The 20389-nt window shown below is 35.0% G+C and overlaps 2 protein-coding genes across 4 annotated transcripts in view; one reads left to right on the top strand and one right to left on the bottom strand.

The window, feature by feature from the left end:
- The window catches only part of LOC117119165 (N-acetylated-alpha-linked acidic dipeptidase 2-like), a 42835-nt gene extending 38867 nt beyond the window's left edge, over positions 1–3968 (bottom strand). The window contains exon 1 of one of the 3 annotated variants that reach the window (XM_033263977.1): positions 3838–3968. The gene's annotated coding sequence lies outside the window, so the exon portion shown is untranslated. The remainder of the gene's footprint in view (positions 1–3837) is intronic. The other 2 variants (XM_033263978.1, XM_033263979.1) reach the window with 2 other exon arrangements.
- Positions 3969–3996: 28 nt separating this feature from the next.
- The window catches only part of LOC117119166, an 18466-nt gene continuing 2073 nt past the window's right edge, over positions 3997–20389 (top strand). The window contains exons 1-9 of the mRNA XM_033263984.1: positions 3997–4216; positions 7064–7249; positions 14030–14092; positions 15780–15979; positions 16603–17128; positions 17885–17958; positions 18401–18484; positions 18849–18981; positions 19523–19645. Coding sequence (XP_033119875.1) covers positions 4141–4216; positions 7064–7249; positions 14030–14092; positions 15780–15979; positions 16603–17128; positions 17885–17958; positions 18401–18484; positions 18849–18981; positions 19523–19645 — 1465 coding nt within the window. The 5' untranslated portion in view covers positions 3997–4140. The remainder of the gene's footprint in view (positions 4217–7063; positions 7250–14029; positions 14093–15779; positions 15980–16602; positions 17129–17884; positions 17959–18400; positions 18485–18848; positions 18982–19522; positions 19646–20389) is intronic.

The following is a 20389-nucleotide window of genomic DNA, read 5'->3' on the forward strand; positions in this document are numbered from 1 at the left end:
GGGGTTTCAATCTCTCGCTGTGCATTTCGTTTGTGTCCTTGAGCAAGGTACATATATATCTGCAAAAATGTTGCTTCTCTCCACCCAGCAGTATGAATGGGTACCTGGTAGTAGTAGAGTTACCTGCTCCTACACTATGCTGATTCAGCAGCAACACTACAGTATTAAGCACGTCGACTAAATGAACACGGAAAAAAGTTTTGTAACCTGAATGAATGGGCGCCATAAAATATGAACTACACAAACTATATAAAAAAACTTGATGACAAAATATAATGCCACTGAAGTATAACACAAAATGTCCACTGTATGCAAGGTGTGGCTGCTGACAAAAGCTAAGTAGTCCAGAAGAATTTTTTTCCCCAAACAAAAAAATTAAACCACTGTAAACCCCTATAGTATGTGTACTGCCCGCCAACCATCTCTGGCAAAAAAACTAAAACCAGTGGTTTAAGCCCGAAACCTATAGTATTCGCCTGTTTAAAAGTAGGTAAGTAATAACAAATCTGAGTATTGTAATCCACTTTTTTTTATAAGATTTTGCCCAAACACAGTATTCTCATTTTTTTGCCCATTTCAGGCTCAAAATGTTCTTTATTTATGTTACTAACTTTTCAAATACTAAATTATTAATTATTGCATCAGTATACACTGAACTAGATTGTAGGTAAAAGCAGGGAGGTATGTGGCCCTGGAAAAATGGCCCGTGGAAAAGAAAGCCCCTGAAAAAATGTCCCCAGAAAAAAGGGCCCGGTCAAAATGGCCCAAATTATAGAGATTACACTATTACATAGTCACACATACAGTACATGTACAGATATAATTTTTTGGGTTTTCTAGTTTTTTCAATAAAAATCTCGTTTGACATTTTACCTTAGTCTCAATTTGTTTTGTATTTTCTTTATTTTTGATTATCAGTAATTTCAGCCTCAGTGTTTTTTTAAAGTAATTGCGGTGAGACAAATAACAAATCTTGAGAAACAATGAAATTCATCAGTATGAACTCTTTCAATTGACATGAATAAGAAAATATTTTTCTAGCACTTTACAGTATTAAATACTGTATACAATAATCTGATACTTTAACTGGCCGGTAACAGTAAAAAATTTAATCAGCTACAGTATCAATTGAGCAATTCAATGGATACTTCATTTTTTAGGATTTCAAGTCTTCCCTACAAAGACTTGCTATAAGAACCATGGAATAACTCAAAGCAAGCCAATTATGAATTTCTTTTTCCATCATGAATATTCATTATTCATTACAGTATAGGTCGTTTCCAGATATTTAAATCGTTTTAACCTTGAATTTTCAACATAACACAAACAATATTGCTAATTCATTTAAATGTGAACATTCAAAATGCATGTTATTGAAACTGTACCACAGCAGGCAGTGGCGTAGGAGTCTCAAAATTAGGAGAGGGGTGATGGGGGTGCATAGTTGGAGTGGTGACATGATTATTACAGTAAGTAGGAGGGGGGGGGGTTGTGAATTTGTAAACTAAATTTATTTAACTACTTTAATTTCTATGGTTTCTTGGCTTTGGACATTTTCAATGAGGGGAAGGGGACGGGGGGGCTCAAGCTTATGTTCCCCCCGCACACCCCTAGATGCCACTGACAGCAAGGCATGATACAATATGCTTTGGGAGAAAAAATTTTATAAAATTTAGTAGAAGTCTGTAACTGACATACAGGCAGAGTTACTGTATACTGTACACTGGCCAGCAATCCTTGACAGTTGTATCCACAACTAAAGAATTCTGAAAGACCATGTGGGTTTGAATGGCCTCCTGTACTACACGATATCCAACTAGCACAAAATTCACAATGAGTTTGTGGAATTCATGAAAACCCAAAACTACAAATTCTACAATTCAATCCAATTCAAAATAACATTTATTAATGTCTTATGTAGCATAATTATACAAAAAAGTACTTGTAATGTTCATTGAGGTGACTATGAAGAAAACAGCATTCAAAGGAAGGCAAAACGCAAGAGAAGTACGAAAATCTTGCGCTGGGCCAGCTAAAAAAAAACAACAAAAACACAGAGGAAAAAAAAAGAGAGAAAACAGAGCAGAACACAATAGACAGATGAAGATACAGGGACAAAACGGGAACAAGAAAAACAAACAAGAAAGCCAACAAGAGAACGTCAGTGCAAGGGAAATTTTGAAAATTAATACATGATTTGTAGCTCTTCACACTACTGGTCAAAAATTGGCATTCAGCCAAATGTACAGTACTCAATGTTGCTATGTAATTAGTTTTGTGCTAATGGAACGTCCCACGCTAACAGAAATTGAATTCATTTTTCTTCATTTCAAACACTGCATGTCTTTCCAGGAAACCATTTGCGTAGGATTTCTTTTGTTTTTTTAAACTCATTAATAAACTGATATAGTAAAATTTCACAGGAATAAACTCAAAATAATAAATGATTCGTTTTGAATGTCTGTATTAAACTGACTCAAGACTGAGCGTAGTGTATTTAATTTGCTCAAAACTGTATGTTCATTCTTTTATTCACTTTTATGTTGGTGTGCCGTCCATAAAGATTAACAACTGTCCATACCACTTCCATACAGTACTGTAGCACTCCAAAGCAGAGAACATTGGGACTAACGGCAACCATACTCCTAGGTGGAGAGAAGCAATGCAGATAAAGTGTCTCGTTGGGTGTTGTTCGACAAGGAAGACAACCAGCACCCAGACAGCCCCACCACCCGACAAAGGTCCAACGTTATCGGCCCGAGAATGCAGCAAAGCAAGCCAACACTTTGAACGAATTTTCAGTCAGTATACATAGAAACCAAATGAAATTATTTGAACATTTAAGAATATAAAAACAAAATTAAAAGAAAGCGTTTATGATTAAAGATACAACCCTCCGAAAAAGCAAAAAAAATTATTTTCACACTATGCTTTGGAGGATTTTTGAGGGCATCTACAGGTAACATAAAAAATGCTACCCAAATTTGAATGGTGCAGTATATTGAATGAGGGGCCAAATTTAAGTCTATGTAGCAATTTACAATTATCTAACTTCATTATTCCAGAAGATACAGCTTCGTATGATAAAGTATCTCAAAAATCAACTAAAATTTGCGCGGAAAATCGGTAGGAAAATAGGTGTACAGAATCATAAATACTGCACATTGTTTTATATTAATTTTTAAGAAAAATCTAATTTTTGTATAATGTTATAAAGATTTATAAATATAATACGGAATTGCTAGTTTAACTGAATTTAGACATTTCCTAAACATGAAAAAAAATGTAAAGCCAGGCGATTAAATCTGGTGGTGTTGATTCAGCATAATATAGTTATGCACATACCAGACTGAAGGCTTGCATGCCTTCCTACCTACCTACCTACCTACTACCTACGTAGGCCCCTCCTAGGCCTACCTATTTGTTCCAAGTTTTAAAATATTTTCATATAATTTATTTTAAATCATAATGTGTGTTCAGCAAAAATAAATGCAATAAAAAAATATGTAAAAAAATGACTTAAGAAGCTTTTATTATTATATTATTGTTTGAGCTTTGTATATAGGGGTGTTGAATTAAAAAATGCGTGACGTGAATGACACACCTTCAACATGCCTCCGTCGGAATATCTACTACTACGATTACGATGCCACATGTGTAGGCCTACGCTAGCCTAGGCCCACCATGATGATGATTGATGATAGCCAGTACATCAGTAACAAAGTCGTCTAGCTAGCTAGGGGGGCCTAGGCTACGATGAATAACTAAAAAAAGAGGTTGAAATGAAAATCAGTATCACATATCTGAAAGTACCAAAACAATTAGGCCTATATCTACCGTATATAATTGAAGAACTCCTGTGGCAGCTTGAATTTCCAAGTCAAAAAATTGATAAACACAACATGCACACTTCGCAATTTCTTGTAACGTGCCTCGTTTTTGTAATGAGGGCGCAATTTACAAAATTCATTCGAGTTGTCATTATTGATTATTGTTATTATATTAGGCCTATCCTGGTTTCCATCTCACACCACCTGTGTCAACCCTATCATCAACACACACGTAGCTAGGCCTAGCTGGCACTGGGGAGTGACAGAAGAATAAGCTGGGAGTTTGGAGAGAAGGACATTTAAAAATAAAATGCAGTTGCAGACACAAAAGAAACTAACAACTATAGCCACTTGGCTGTTCTGCTTGTTCGGTGGTATTGAGTACGGTAATAATAATATAGTTGGTCTTGTTTTCTAGCTAGGCCTTGGCCCTTCTTAGCCGGCCCTAGGCTAGGCCGTAGCCTACACAGTACAGTACGTAGTCATACAGAGTAGAGGGGGACTAGGGCCCTAGGCTAGTAGTAGGCCTAGGGCCCTAGTTTCTTTAGGTCTGATATGTTTTTCCAAGCACACATTCTTCGTTGGGCAATGCCACTTGCTGGTCGGCAGTCTAGTTGTAAACAGGTCGCGCCCCAAAAACTCTGCCTTGGTTGAGGCACCACATGATAAATTCAAAAAGTTGAATATTAAAAAAAATAGTACAAAAAACTACTCAATGTCAATATCATAAAAAAAAAACTTTATTGAGCCACTGTTTACGGTTTTATAAACATTCAAAGTTTCGAAGTTGCTTTGGACTTAAAAACTAACATCATAAGTTATCATTGTTTTGTGTTTCAAAATATTTTCACACTGCCCGTGACTCTCTTTAGTCTTTGTTTAAACTAGTAAATACTATTGCAAAGGTATCCTATTTGGACTCTTCTAAAAAAATTACTACTTAGTTTTAACTCGGCCACACATCTGTAATTAAACTCACCCCAAAGTCACGCAGCATCACGCCAATAATCATACCACATTGGTTTTGAGTTCCACAGTGCATCAACCTCAAAATTCTTTTTGTGTACTAATCTCTCCATAACCTTTTTATTGTCTGTCATTGATTGGGATCACCCACCTTTATCACACTGTAACCCACCGTATCGCACACATACTGTACATGCAAGATCTTCTCAGACCATGCTAATCAATTTATTTGCATATCAACCACAAGTCCATCAACTTTGTCTGTTCCTGGGTGTCATTCAAAAACATACTGTGAGCGATCATTCTGTGTTGCGGTTTCGATGATAACTGGACGACATGAACAGAAATCTCCGGTTGGCATAGTTGGAGCTGTAGAAAACTAGGATGGGTGATTAAGGGTTTGTGGGTGATAAACATTTTAATGATAAACTCGGCCACATGGCAGTGCATCCACAATTTTGCAAATTCAAGTTCACATACATACGTCTTCTTCCGATTAAACACGCCGACAATTAACAAAATTTAACACGAAATAGCCAAATTTAACGCAAATATAGTCCAAAGTTAACATGAAATAGACAAAGTTTTATGTGGCCCGGTCAAATGCCTACTACAGTACTGTCTTTTATCATTATTATTTGTTCCTTCTATTTAGACTCCCCTCTATTTAGAGACTGAAGACCATAGATTTGGCATGGTCAACTGAAAATTTTCCATTTAATTAAAAACCACTCTATAAAAGTAAATAGTGATGTTAATACAGGTAATGCAATTTTTATAATATATTTTGTTAAGAAAAAATATTAGATAATCACACGTGATGTTTTGTGTGGTCATTGTATAGTAATGGAAAGTTTGATCAAACGATTACAGGACTTGATGTCTGGCTACCAAGAAATGCTTTATAAAGAATAAATAACAACATGCATTATCAGGGGCGTACGGTGAAAAATCTAAGGGGGGGTCGAAACGAAAGCGCAGGGGGCAAGCTGAACTCGGAGCAATTTAACGAAGCTTTCAGAATTCGTGGGGTGCGTTATTTGTGAGTGAAGCGAGCAACTAGGCTGGGGCTAGGGGGCCGCAAAAGGGCAAAAATTTACGTTTTTACGTTCTAGTGCATTAAGTTAAATACCAAGTCTGACAAAATAGGCCTAATTGTAAACGTAGTTTTTGGGCAACACCAGACTATATTCACTCAATATACCACCAGCCTACCAAACATTTTTTATGTGAAGGATAATTTATTTTGATATCAACTACCTTCATGTTAGGCGCAGTTTAATTATGCAAGATTTTTTTTTAAAATCATATTTAAAAGGGCACTTTCTTTAAAAGGGGGGTCGACCGCACCCATCGACCCCCCCACGGTACGCCCCTGATTATGTCAGTGTATGTACAACCAATCTGAAGCATAATATGTATTTTTATTCTAATTTCCTTCTGAATAGAGAAATTTAAAGACCAAATTTAGTAGTGGTCTTTGTAGGGATTCTGCTAATAAATTCGGATAAAACAAGCACAGGTCTTTGTGTTGCTAAGTATCAAAAAATGGTTTATGAGTATAATCTGATAGCCGTCAAGCATTCAGTACAGTTGAACATGCCTAAAAGTGGAATCCAAAATGCCATTGAAAAATTGTTACTTAGATAAAATTTGACAATACAGATTGTGAATTAATGGAAAACATATCAATTTGACTAGGAAATTATTCCAGTTAGGCAGAGTGGACTTAGGCAAGTTTAACTATCCATTCAAAAAACACTTGGAATAAAACCTTCAAACACATTGTATCATGGTTTTGGCAGACTGAAAATTTTCCCTTCAAATGAAGAATACATTAATACAATATGTGATTTTAATGCAGGTTTTGAAAAGTAACTAAATGATGACGATATGACTATACATCAAAATAATACACAACATAGAAGATGATGTTTTATCAGTGCTCTACATTGAATAGGCCTGATAGTTTTAGTACAGCATGATGGGTGTTAATAGTATAGAGCATAATCATGGCAGACAGGGATTTTTTGTTATTTTTAGTGTACATTTTTTTTTAGTGTACATTGTTTTATTTACTTCACTTTTGGTACTGTGTTATTAATGTTGACCTTTTTCTGATTTAGAGGGGTGTGCATCACCCCCTCCTCTTCCACCCTCCTCTTTCCTCCTAGAAACGTGCCTGATGTATTTTCCAATAATTTATTTAATTTAATCTTGTATCATCTATTAAATTTGATTAAAATCTTTTTCCATTTATTTTTAAGCTGTCATCATTCCATCGCTGAACCTGTTTCTAGAGGATTTGGGTGCTCCGCAGTACTTTCTTGGCATCGTCCTCTCAGCATTTAGTTTCTCTGGTCTCTTTGCTGCCCCTGTGTTTGGTATATGGCAGGACAGGACTTCCAAAACAAAAGCAATCATTCTGTTTGCTAACATGTTTGAAATTGCTGGTATGTTTCCATATTTTTTTATTCCTTATTATAAACGATATTTATATTTATAAAATATTTTTTACCATTGGGAATCATTCACCAATGTCTTTCCTGAGGTATATAGCATAGTTTAAAAAAAAGAAATTCATTATTAAAACATCACTTGCTTTGAAAATGAAAAGGATTTATACTGTTGTGGACAGCAGTGTAATTTTACTGTGTTCTCCAGTGGCGAATCCAGGAATTTGAAATAGAGGGGAGGGGGGCCTATGGAGGGGCTTTTAATACACAGATAGAGTCTAGACCACCTGAGCCCCACTATGCTTGGGGCTGAGGTAAGATAAATTTATGATTTGTGGCACCTCTAGATGGCCGGCACTCTCAGACATAAATTTAATGAATATTTTCTTTTTTTCTCCATTTATAATTTTGAAAATTTTCAGGGAACTGGCTCGCCCCTCCCCCATTCCCCTTGAATCTGCCACTGTTTTCTGCACTTTTTAAGCTTAAAGGTTTAGCTTGTTTTAATTAGCAGTCATTAAATATAATGGAATTAAAATTTTAAAACAATATATATTGACAAAAAAGAAGAGTCCATCATGGACACATTCTCAAGATCAAGTGAACAACAATATACAAAAATAGACAAACCTAAGAAGGCAACATGGATTAAAAAGTCAAACGATTAATACCTACTCTGTTAATTGTTCCTAGCTACAGTATTTGGAGCTATGGTTCAAGCCTGGTTCTCACGAGAGCCCTAGTATCCAGATCGGGAGCTAACCATTAGCACATGTGTGAGAATGCCCGATCAGTTAGCGCTAACCGTTAGCGATATCCGGATACCGCTAGCGGTTAGCAACTGCTGTCGGTTAGCAAGTGAGCGCGTTTCTATCATCAACCAATCACAGGTACGCGGTTACAATTTCCAGTTTCTTATATTTTTGGTATCCGGATCGGGATTTTCTCGTATGGCTGCACGGCAGCTAACGGTTAGCAGGATCCGGATCCTGCTAACCATTAGCAGCCGTGTGAGAACATAGCCACTGATAAGCTGCATGCAAATTAATCTGCTAGATAAACAATTTTGCTTTAATAAAATCTGTTTGTTTGTTAAGAGATGGTTTTAAATCTTTAATCCTTAGCATTTCTTTAATGAGGCAGTCAAATTTTGATTTACATTTAAATAAAACACTGAAGTGGTTAAAATTGTATGGTTATTGTGAATAGTACAGTATGTTATTGTTTACAATTTATGTTCCATGCCTTTTGATAATCTATAAAATTAATAATGGTACTGTACTATACAGTACTGTAGAACCATTTCCTGACTCTCTGCAAAATGGCCCAGCTCCAAAGCAGTCTCTCTCCATCATCAAACATTGGATTTCAACGCTGAGTACAGTAGGCCTACAGGGTACTCTATATAAATTATAAGGCCTGCTTTCGGTAGGGTTTTACATTTTACTAAACGCACAACAACAATTGACTATATTGGTTTTCGTGTCTAAATGCGTTTGATTTTGAGACAAAAGTGCCATTGGGGGAGTGGTCTCGCAAATCTTATTTTACAGACCTGACGTCTTATTCACACTGAATCCGAGTTTCGGAATGCCTACTGAACCAATCAAATCAGTGTGTAAGAATGGATGCTGGCGTGCAGCGCATCGGAAACGGGGCTTGTATAAGAAAAATTTATTCAGTACATTATAGTATTGAAATGCACACCATCGTGTCAGGATTCAATATTTCAAAATTAATTATGTCATCATCAGGAATGATTCCTGATTATACTGTAGTATTGATCTTCCATCAGATTGTGATAAAAACAGAAATTACAAAAACGCATAAAGAAATACATAGAATTTACGTTTGCTAACACTTATGCTAATTTTCTAGTTTGTCATCCGGATCGTGTGCATCTGAACCTTTTTTTTTTTCCATGTTTCCCATGTATCCAACAGCAAGTACTCTATAAGAATGGAATCATTTAAATTCCTGGTATTATTACCACTACCAAAAATAGTATCAGCCAATGCCAGTATTTTTAGCAAATTTGACCATTTTTCCAAAGCTCGCAAAGAGTGCCTATGTATCAAATTGACATGTGTTATACACTAAAAGAACAACAAACATCTCACCTTTACATGGGTATGAAGCACTTTATTCAAATCACAATTTATAACCCTATAACAGTAAAACGAAAGTAACTCACTGTAGGGGTTTTACTCATATTCACACATAATGAAGCTGAGATAATTGCGTTTCAAACATGTCACCATGAAATATGAGGTCACTGAAAATAAGTCACATTGAAATAGCGAAGCGTATGTGGTTCCGACTGTTTTAAACACTTTATAGATTTTATCGAATTCCAGGCATTCCCCTCTACCATGTAAAAAAATAAAATTAATTTGGCGTCAAAGTGTTAAAACAGAAGTTCAAGTTAACATTTCAAAATTACGTCATTTCATATTTTTGTGCTAAAACTAAATTATGGCTTGAAGTATTTAGCCCACTAACATGGTTTTTCTTTGTAACACACGATAGATTGAAAAGAATAAAACCGACTGTCTATGTAGGTCTGATCTTTGGTGTGTTCAATTAAAGAAACATAAATTTTAGCTTCCAGGGTAACATTGACAACAATAGTTTCTGATTTTCAAAATATCACTTGTGTTTCGATCATGTAGCTTCACCATAACAAAACCTTGTATTATTAGCAGTATCTAAAAATGATAAAACAATATGTATCTACAGAGTTTTTACAATTTAGCAACAATTGCTACAGTAGAGAAATGATACTAAATTTTGTAATGAATAAAGGGAGAGGTATAAATTGTTATACCTCCCTGGGCTAAAGAAAGCCTAGGTCGATATATTAGCCACTATTGATGCTGTCAGATTTCTTAATAAAAGTTTGCATCAGTTTACTATAGGATGCATTTTAGGGTGCAAGATACAAGGTCACAAGCGAGATAACATTTCAATTTTGCAGTCCATAAAGGTAATGATTATAATGTATTAGCTTTATACTATGCCTACTTCTGGTCTGCTGTACATTGAAACCAAAACTAATATTTACTTAAACAAGATAATAGGTGCTGAACCTTAAAACTGCTGAATAAACTGTACACTCAATTTTCCATTAAACTTTTACTTACCCTTTAAATTAATATTGCAGAACAGTCATCCCTTTCCCCCATGCTTTTAATGTCTCCAAAACCATAAACATCTCCCCATTCAAGAAAAAACTTCACCGTTATATATAAATTGAATTGAATTGATATCAGAGGGGGAGGTGAGCAAGAGTTTATCAAGGTTTATCTCGTTCATAGTCTCTCGATTTAACTGCGGATTGTGTAGTCTTTGAATAGTTACTTGGATACTACTTCTGTAACAGTAATTACTTATATAGCACCTGCAAGTAGTACAGTAATTCAAGAAATTAAGAAAAAAAATCTAAAAATATTTTAAAGCCCTATTCTCAGCAAAATTTCACTAAAAAAGAATTTCTTTAGAAAAAATGCATATGCATTTCTCTAATATTAAATAAACCATGAAAAAACCTTGCCATGTTAGTTTTACGCAAAAGATTAAAAAATAAATGAGAAATAGAGACTATTTTGCATAGGAGATTACCATTTTCTCCCCAACTTCTTTGCTATATATGGCAAGTTCAGAGATTGTAGATCGCATCCACTGGATGCTCTCGCTTTTGTATATACTTTACCGTCAATAAAGTGCGCCCTCTCTAATGAGATTAGTTTTAATACTTCGCATCTCGCACACTGTGGTCGATCGAGTAGGCCTGAGATGTTTGTTTAATTGTCAAAGTCTGTGGTCAGAATCAGTTTTTTTATAAATTTGAAATGATTCCAACGAAATATTATATTTCACAATACTAGCAACGGAAAATTTCATGTTGGCCGTTTTTATGTCTGATAACCTACAGTAAATCGAGATAAGGCTAGCCTACTGTAGCAGTGTTGATACAGTAGGCTAATGTTCCCGGCGCTTAATATATTTCTTTGCAGACCTATCGCAAAATCACTTATATTTTTTGTGTAGAACACAAAAAATCTAATTTCAGTCCTATTTTACATTTTGTTCATGTTTAAGAGAATATCTAAATCCAGTTAAACTAGCAATTATATTTATAAAATATGTTAATATTTATAACATTTGAGGCATGTTGTGGCAATATGGCTAAGTAAAAGTTGTAGCAAAAATTTTTAGTTACTGTTATTTTCAGGTACCTCAATGTGTAATCTTTAAAATGAGGTGTCAAACATGATTTTGAGTAATTGCCTTCCAAAGTTATTTGTGCATACTGTACATTGTTTAATAGAATTAACTATCAAAATAATGTTATATAAAACAATTTTGTTGACCATTTCTAGAACTAATACTTTAGGACATGATTAAAAAGACATTAAACTGTAGATAGTGAAAAAAATATTTGGATTTTTAGGCAGTTTTTTAGCTCCCATATTTTATTTACTCAATACTGACCTGTGCGACAACTTTAAATTCCATTTCGCCACGGCATGCCTCGTATATAAAAGTCAGATTTTTCTTAACAACTGAAATTATTCCAGGAATGGGGCTTTAAATAAAATAGACCTGCATGTATTATGAAAATAGCTGTTATTGTCTGTAGAATACCAGAAGTGACTGGTACTATGCAAAAAAGGGACACATGAAGTAACTGTTCTTCGAACATTTTGCAGGTTGTGCAGGGGAAAGAGTAATGTGCAGGAGTAATTTATAATAAACCATAATATTTTATTAGATTATATTTCTTCGGTATCATACTAGAAAGCACTGTACTTTTGATTAGTAAATTAGCCCAACAATGGCACTATAACAATGCATCATATAAAGAACATATTACAGTACAAGTAAAATATATTGATTTATATATAATCATCAATTGAATTATAATTTTTTTTATTATTATTATTATTTCATCTTTGAATTGATGTTATATTGTGATTTGTCGATGGAAAAACAATATGCATATGCATGGTAAATATAGCCCCAGAAAAAATGGCCCTGGTAAAAATGACCACAAATGACTGGTCAGTAGAAATAGCCCAATGATAAAATATTGTAACAAACCTGATTTTTTTTTTTTTTTTTAATCTTCCGATTATTTAAATGCTGCAAAATAGCAAAAATTAAATCAATATTAAAATGAATATCAATCATGCATTTTATATATGCAAATATATGATTTTTTTTTAATTGCAACTTTTACATTATAAATTTTAGTACTTTGAATCATACAGTAAAAATTTAATCAATTTACATCATCTGTTTGTCATTTTAAATAAAATAATTTAATCCATCAATTCTTCGAGTCGAGTGGCCGAGCGGTATGGCAGGGGCGCCGCTAGCATGAAGCCTCAACATCTGCGCTGGTTCCAGCCGCTCGTCGCCCATGGTTCAGTTGGTACAGAACAAAGTCTTCTCGGATAAGGACTTAAAATGGAGGTCCAGTGTATACATCTTGCTCGTGTGCACTTTAAAGAACTCATTGCATCTTTCCGAAGAGTAGGGGGGTTATCCTGATGTTATGGTTCGTTTCAACTCTTGTCGTTGTGGAATGATGTGAACATGTATCTACCAAGAAGCACCTAGTTACAGCTGCTAGGTAGTCACAGACCACGCCCATATATGCAATACAGCGCAATGACGCTGCAAGTTATGGGTTATTCTCCTACAGTACCTTTACCTTTTCCGGGGGTCATTTTTCCGGGGCCAGTTAATTTCCGAGGCCATTTTTACCTACATTCTACTGTAGCAGTTGACAACAAAGCTTTTAGTGTGAGCCTTGAAACCAAAGTCAAGTTGCATTATGAGTAAAAGGAAATCATACTGAGACACTCATGTCTAAGTTGTATTAAACAAAGGGAGATATGACTCATTATATTCACTTCATATTCTGATGGACAGTCCACATCACATAATGATAGCAATTTAAACAATAATAAGGAATGCTGCAAATAGTCCAACATACTGTACCATAATCCAAAAATTTAAACCATTGAACTACAAAAACATGGCATTTCAAATATATATATTTTTATTTTCATTCGAATCCAAGAACAATTGAGTCTCCATTTGCATGATGGATTATGATCTCAACCCCGGGTATTCAACCTTTTTAAGATGGCCATGTCCTATCGCTTGACACCAGTGGTGGGCCGACATAAAATGTGTAGGCCTATATTTGATACAATTTTTTCAATGTCAGGCCACCCATTCTTTTTATATTATAGGCCTACAAGTCTTCCTATGCCTATTGTGTTTTTTAACATCAACTGTGATAGGCCTTCATTGTGAAAATGAGGCAGTGCCATAGCGTTGGAAGGGTGGGGATACAAAAACAAATTGTACCCCAAGTTCTACTAACTAGGTGCCAGCATCCTGCAAAAATAAAATGAATGGCAAAAAAGAAAAGTCAAAAAAGCCATTTAGATAGAAGAAATTTAAGACCATAGAACATTAACAGAGACTAAGGAGCATGCTAGCGGACGTATTACTGTATATAAATTGTGATGGGCTGCTCTTTTCGAGAACTCAATGCAACCCTGGCCTGCAACAAAACAACAGTAGATACCGACGGTAGAGGTTGCACTCCACCAAGCGACCGGAACTGATAACATGGTTGCTGATGAAGTGTTCCATGATAGCTCTTGAAATGTTGCAAATAATTTTGGTTTGATACATTAGTACATATGTAAACCAGATACAAATTTAAATTATTCAAACATTATATATTTTTTATAGGAAATTTCTTGTACTTTGTTGGTAGAAGCGAGTACTTCCTGTTGGCAGGCAGATTGATAGCAGGTACTGTACAGTAAACTGCTGAAAATTATACACAATACACCATTAGTAATAAAACATCATTGTTTTTTTTTGTTGCTTAAAGTTTTATAGTATGTAAATGTTAACACGTTCGCTGCCAGCAATGAGTACACCATGTGCTGTTGAGGGCGCTAGTGACAACTATACTCGTCAAAACCGGGGTAACATTCTAGAATTTACTAAGTATTACTACTTCATTGTTAAAGTTATACATTGTAAAACCACAGACGTAACGGCTGATAGTTTGGGGAAGGTGGGGATTTTATGTTGTCGTGTTATGTTGCCAGCAGTACAAAAGATTTGCCCGAGTGGGGGTGCCCTCCGAAGAGAAAACTCGCACTTGACGGTGGCTATAGAAAATATTGTCCCATTACCAGCGACGAGTTTACTAGTCACCATTTTCCCGCCAGATTATTAGACACCATTTCGATGATGATTTGAGATTTGGTAACATTTCAAGAAAGTATGTTTGTACATGTGCAGTTTGTTTTGGCATATGGGACAGAACCTTAAAGGAAGGATCTGGCAGTGAACGTGTTAAAGATGTACTGTCCCTTGCAAAAAACAAAAAAAAAAATCATTTTTGAAATTTACTTGCCCATTTTTAAGTTCCGTAACATAAAAATTATCAACTTGAACATAGAAATTAATGTATTTAAAAAAAATGCTTACCCATAAAAACCATCATTTTACAGCAAAAAAATGATAGAAACACTTCCAGTCACTGGAAGTGTTTTTATTATCTTTATTATAATTATCCAATTAAAAAATCAGGGAACACATTTTTTAAATTTAATTATGTCTATGCCAAGTTAATAATTTGTATGTTACTGCAAAATGAGCTAGTTAATTTATTCTTTTTTATGATTTTGGTCATTTTCAAGGGACAGTACATCTTTATACAACATGAACATTAGCATTAATTTTTGAAAAATAATTATGAAAATAAGAATTTAAAGATGTATTTTCCCATGCAGAATACAATTATCACATAAACATAGAAATTAGTGTATTTAAAGATGTACAGTATTGTCCCCAAAAAATGACAAAGTGTAATAAAGATATGTTCTCCACTAAAAATGAAAAAAAAAATAAATAATTTTCTCATTTTTGCAGTGACATACAAATTATTAATTTGTGCATAGAAATTACAGTATTGAAATTTTAAACATTGTATCCTGATTTTTACGTTATTATAAAAGTAGTAACTGTTGTTTCTATCATTTATCACAGTAAAATTATGGGTAAATATTTTTTAGGTACACTAATTTCTATTTTCAAATTGATAAATTTTATTTTGCTTCAAAATAACCAAGAAAAAAAATCAAAAAGGAGTTTTATGATGTTTTTGAAATTTTTGAATAGGACAATACATCTTTATAAAAAAGTTTTTTATTATTTTCATTATAATTTTCCAGTATAAAAATCATAGTACACATTTTTTTATTTTAATAATTTCTTGCTCAAGTTAATGTATGTTGATATTGCAGATGAGCAAGTTAATTTAAAAAATAATACATCTTTTTAAAACATTACCTGGATAATCATTGTCTTTACGTTACTTTTTAATTAAAGTTACTTAATTTTTTATTAAAAGCCATTTCATTTAATCTGTGATGTCATTAAGTAAATTTCTGTTTTAAAAAATGTTGCTTTTTTCATCACACAGGTGTTGGCGGAGGAGTCATGGCAACTATTTTTGCTCAGATATCGCGTACCACTCATGTAAATCAACGCACAGCTGTGATATCCCTTGCCATGGCAGCTCGACAATTTGGCCTTCTCTTTGGGCCTGGATTTAACTTGTTTCTCTCCAAGCTTGATTTCTCCATTGGTCCGTTCGTGGTCAATGACTACACGTCACCTGGGGTAAAGTTCTGTTGTCCATATGTATTGTAATTTTTTAACATAGAGCAATCTATTTAATAAATCATATTCTGTGCACTATGGATACAATCTCTGTGTTAAGATAAACTTATTTATCATGACAATTAAGGCAACATGTAATTTGGTTGCTTGATGTTCTAAAACTGTAAACCAAACGTGGGCAAAGTGCAGTATGTGGGCCATGTGTGACCCGAACAGTGGTGTATCTAGGTGTGGGTGTGGATAGTGCATGCTACCCCAAATAAAACTTGCACCCCTCCCCCCCCCCCCAGTCATCCCCACAAAAATATAAAATCACTCAAATGGTTGAAAATCAACTCAAATCACCTTATTTTGTAAGCTAGCACCCCCTCCCACCTAATCATTGATCCCCCTCCCACCTAATCATTGATCCCCTCACACGTTACCTTCACGCACCCCATCAGCTCCCATTTTAAGATTCCTAGATATGCCACTGGGCCAGACAGAAATTATGTTGGCGCCCCTACAAAAAAAGAAACCCTTCGCAAGGTATCGTCATCATCATCGTCTCATATATATATATATATACACAATTTCGCAAACTTGTTTATTGATGCATTTCATTGTGTGTTCTTCTTTTTCAGTTATTTATGACAATTATGTGGATAATACTTCAGATACTAATGATCTTTATGTACTTTGACCTTCCAATGGTTGTCGATGCAGCAGAATTTGCTGATCCAATCAAAAGCCAAGGTTCCCCAGAAGATGGCACCATAGCGAATGGAGTACCGACACAGGATGGGCAGTATTCGAGACGTCCACAAGTTTCTTCTAAAATGGAAACTGCCATTGAGAATATGCCGATAAGCATCAGCGGAAGTTATGAAGAATCCGATGCCATCCGAGCTGCTAATGGAAGACTTTCGGTGCCTTCGCCTATTAGTTCAGAACCGTCTCTCACTACATCATCCAATTTGAGAAACGAGATAAGGGCAAATAAATCTCTTAGCAATTCAGATTATATTGTTAATGATGGAGGTGGTCGAGCATCTAGTTATGGCGCCATCAGTGTGAACAACGAGGAAAGCCAGATAAAGGAAGACGTAGAAGTCTCCCTCATACTGAAAATGAAATACAAGGACATGACGTTTTTCCAAAAGTTAAACGGTAATAATAGGAAGCCTTCGATTTGGGCGGCGACGTGACGATAGAACGGAATCGCTCATGCGGGACCGTCTTACCTTGTGTCCTACGTTCTCTGCATAAGTAGATTTGGCCAAATTGCATCCTAGAAATCCACGCGACGAGGAGAACTTAACGTTCTCCCATGCGCAGATGACTTTCAGTGACGTCATTACGTTCTACGTCTTATCGTCGTCGTGCAATCAAAAGCTCCCTAATATCGGTGTTCTACAGGATAGCGCTCCTGATATCTGTGCAAATAAGTTACGTTTCATGCTTTCATTCAGTAACTCCACCCCAAATGCACTCAAAGCAAAAGCAGTAAATCTAGTATCACACTGGAAAAACATTTGGCAACAAGTAACAGCGCCACCGATAATCAGACGGAGTCGTGTCATCTAGCACTCACGGAAAGCGGAGTTGGAGCGGTCATACGACCGTTGTATGATGCAGTGAGTGGCAACTTTAAGCTACTGTAGATTTACATTAGACACGATAACGACACAACAATGACGTATCATCACGTAGTTCGTATTCTTCAACACTGTTTGCATCCATATTGTGTCGTCGTGTCGTAATCGCGTCTAGTGTAAATATAGCTTTAGAATGGCCAATTAGCAACAACATGCCTTTAATAGACACCTTTTCACAAAGAACAAAAAAAATTATGTATAAATACGAAGTACACGGAAATACATATAGTAAGATTTCTATTAAATATATATTTTTTTAATTTTATAGAACTTATAAGGGAAGAAATTGTTGTGATATTGTTTGCTCAGTTTGTGTTCCTCTTCAATCAGACAGCACTTGAGGTAAGTGTATTATGAATAATGGGCAACTGGTCACCGCAACTCCTGGCAGTATAATTTAATAATAGTCTAATTATATAAAACAGGGTGACTGATTTATGAAGCAATTAGGCACGTTCACATACTGTAAGTTATGATATGTTCATCATGATAACATTTGCATGTTAGAGAAAACCGTTCATATAGAAATCATGATCTATTTATGCTAATGTGTGCAGTGTTGCATTTTTTTTTTTATAAAGTGCACTTGCGAACAGGGGCCACACCGGTTGCAAAAAACACACCCGATGGGCCAATCAATGGTTTTTTTTTTTTTATATGTTGCTTTTGCTGCTATTTTGTGTCATTTAATTTATGTTATTGTTATTGTTATTATTTTATTTAAAATAATTTAAAGTCAAATTTTAATAAAACTATCAATGCATGATTATATTCACTCTTCTAGGCTTGTCTGACACCAATAACACAGAAATACCTGTCATTTGGAGAAATAGCCAACAGTCTGTTGTTCTGTGCTGCAGGTATAGAGGTAGGCATCCCCCCCCCCCTTTTCCATCTCATGTCCACATCTTTATTTGTATGTCTCACATTTTATAATAAAATTACACCCATTGTTTTGTGTCATATAAGGCTGGTCGGTCTAATCTTAATCTTAATATTAAAATAATTTTTAATATTAAGAAAAATAATTACTTATATATAAATCTGTGAAGTGCCATTTCTATGCCATTTTAATGTTTCATTTTTATATAGAGTAGATTTTATATTATAATTACCTTGCATATGCTTGTTAAAAATAAACAATCATCGCCTGTGACTTAAGATAATTGTTCCCTAATTTTGTAATTTACTATTGTATTTTTAATTAAGAATGAATCTCCAAACATTAATAGGTCATCATGGGCTTTTTCCTGGTGCGCTGGATGAGTAGACGATGTCAGGACAGGACGCTAACAATTATCGGACTGTTAGCTGAAATAATACCATTGATTATATTGCTCTACTTTCTTCCACAGGCAAAAGCAGGTAAGACGAATAATTATACACCTGCCAACTCTCACACGTAATGTTTGAGTCTCACATATGAGCATTCACTTTTTACGTCCCACACCTATGTTTCTTATATGCATCTTAAAAATATTTGTAAAAGTTGAAATGTATACGCCAATTTTATCGTAAAATTCATACCTTTTAATCGCCAAGAGATTTCTTTTGCCTGACAAGCAGATCACCTAACTTGTCCTTAGTGGCGTGTTCAAATCTAGTTTAAATTTATTTTTATTACGTCTTGTATCCCTTGAAAAAATGCATGCTATAAATTCCTGTATTATTATTATTATACTGACATTGTTCTTAACCCGCCTCTCTATATGAGGGTTGTTTGCAGTGCCGAGTGATTTAAAACCCAACGCTGGCCAGGTTTAAACAGGGGTCTACAGCACACGAAGAAGCAGGAACAATATTTCGGCCAACTGATGATTTGCAGCATCCAGAAAATTAGTATAGTCCTGCTTTTAATTTCTTATTAACATTATGTTTAATATCTGATTTTTATTTGTTTTGCCAGATGATCGGGACAGTAATATTGTATGGTTGATGACATCAATTTTTATGCAAGTCATAGGATTACCATTCATCGCTGTGGCTTCTGTTGCATCATTCTCCAAGATGGTACCTCTACGGATACAAGGTTTAACTGTCACATAAATAATAATAATAATAATAATATGTTAAGCCGGACACTCACTGCGAATCCACATTTGCTTCCCGCGGGCGGAAGACGACGCAATGCCGTCTGCTGATTGTCAGTGGTAATCTGAACGGATCCTCATTAAAAAGATGACCTGTTGGGTCCGTGTCTTCGCATGCGTGGCGGGACAAATGTGAAACCTACTCGTCTGATCAGAAAAGAACTTCATTTGGTGTCCCAAGTGCAAAAGTAATTTATGAAAGGTTTCTCTCTTGTTGAAACCACTTGGTTCGACAAGAAAGAAACATTTCATAAACTATTCTGCTGTGATTGCGCCAGAGCGGAATCGGATGATTAACTTTGCACTGTTTGCCACTTCACCTTAAAAAGTAATCTTAAAATACGCAAAGCTCTGTCCACGCTATCAACTTTTTGTATGCCCATATATAGTCATGATGTGCCTATATATGGCCGTGGTGTGATGTCATCATGACCATATTTAGGTTTTCGCATGTTTTTGTCAAATAGAATATGATAGAACTTCTTTTTAGTTGATATGAAACACGCAGCGGCATTGGATGTAATATTGCGATATTTTATTCCACTTTTTCATTACGTTCACCTTGCCTTTTGTTTACTTGAACCTGGCATTTAGAGACCATGTTTATTTGCACCTTATATAGATTGATTTATTATTATTGTTGTTATTATTATTATTGTTATTATTATTATTGTTATTTATTA

This window comes from Anneissia japonica, unplaced genomic scaffold (genome assembly GCF_011630105.1).
Source record: "Anneissia japonica isolate Jap-2015-1 unplaced genomic scaffold, ASM1163010v1 scaffold287863_len737641_cov155, whole genome shotgun sequence".
NCBI classification, from domain to species: domain Eukaryota; kingdom Metazoa; phylum Echinodermata; class Crinoidea; order Comatulida; family Comatulidae; genus Anneissia; species Anneissia japonica.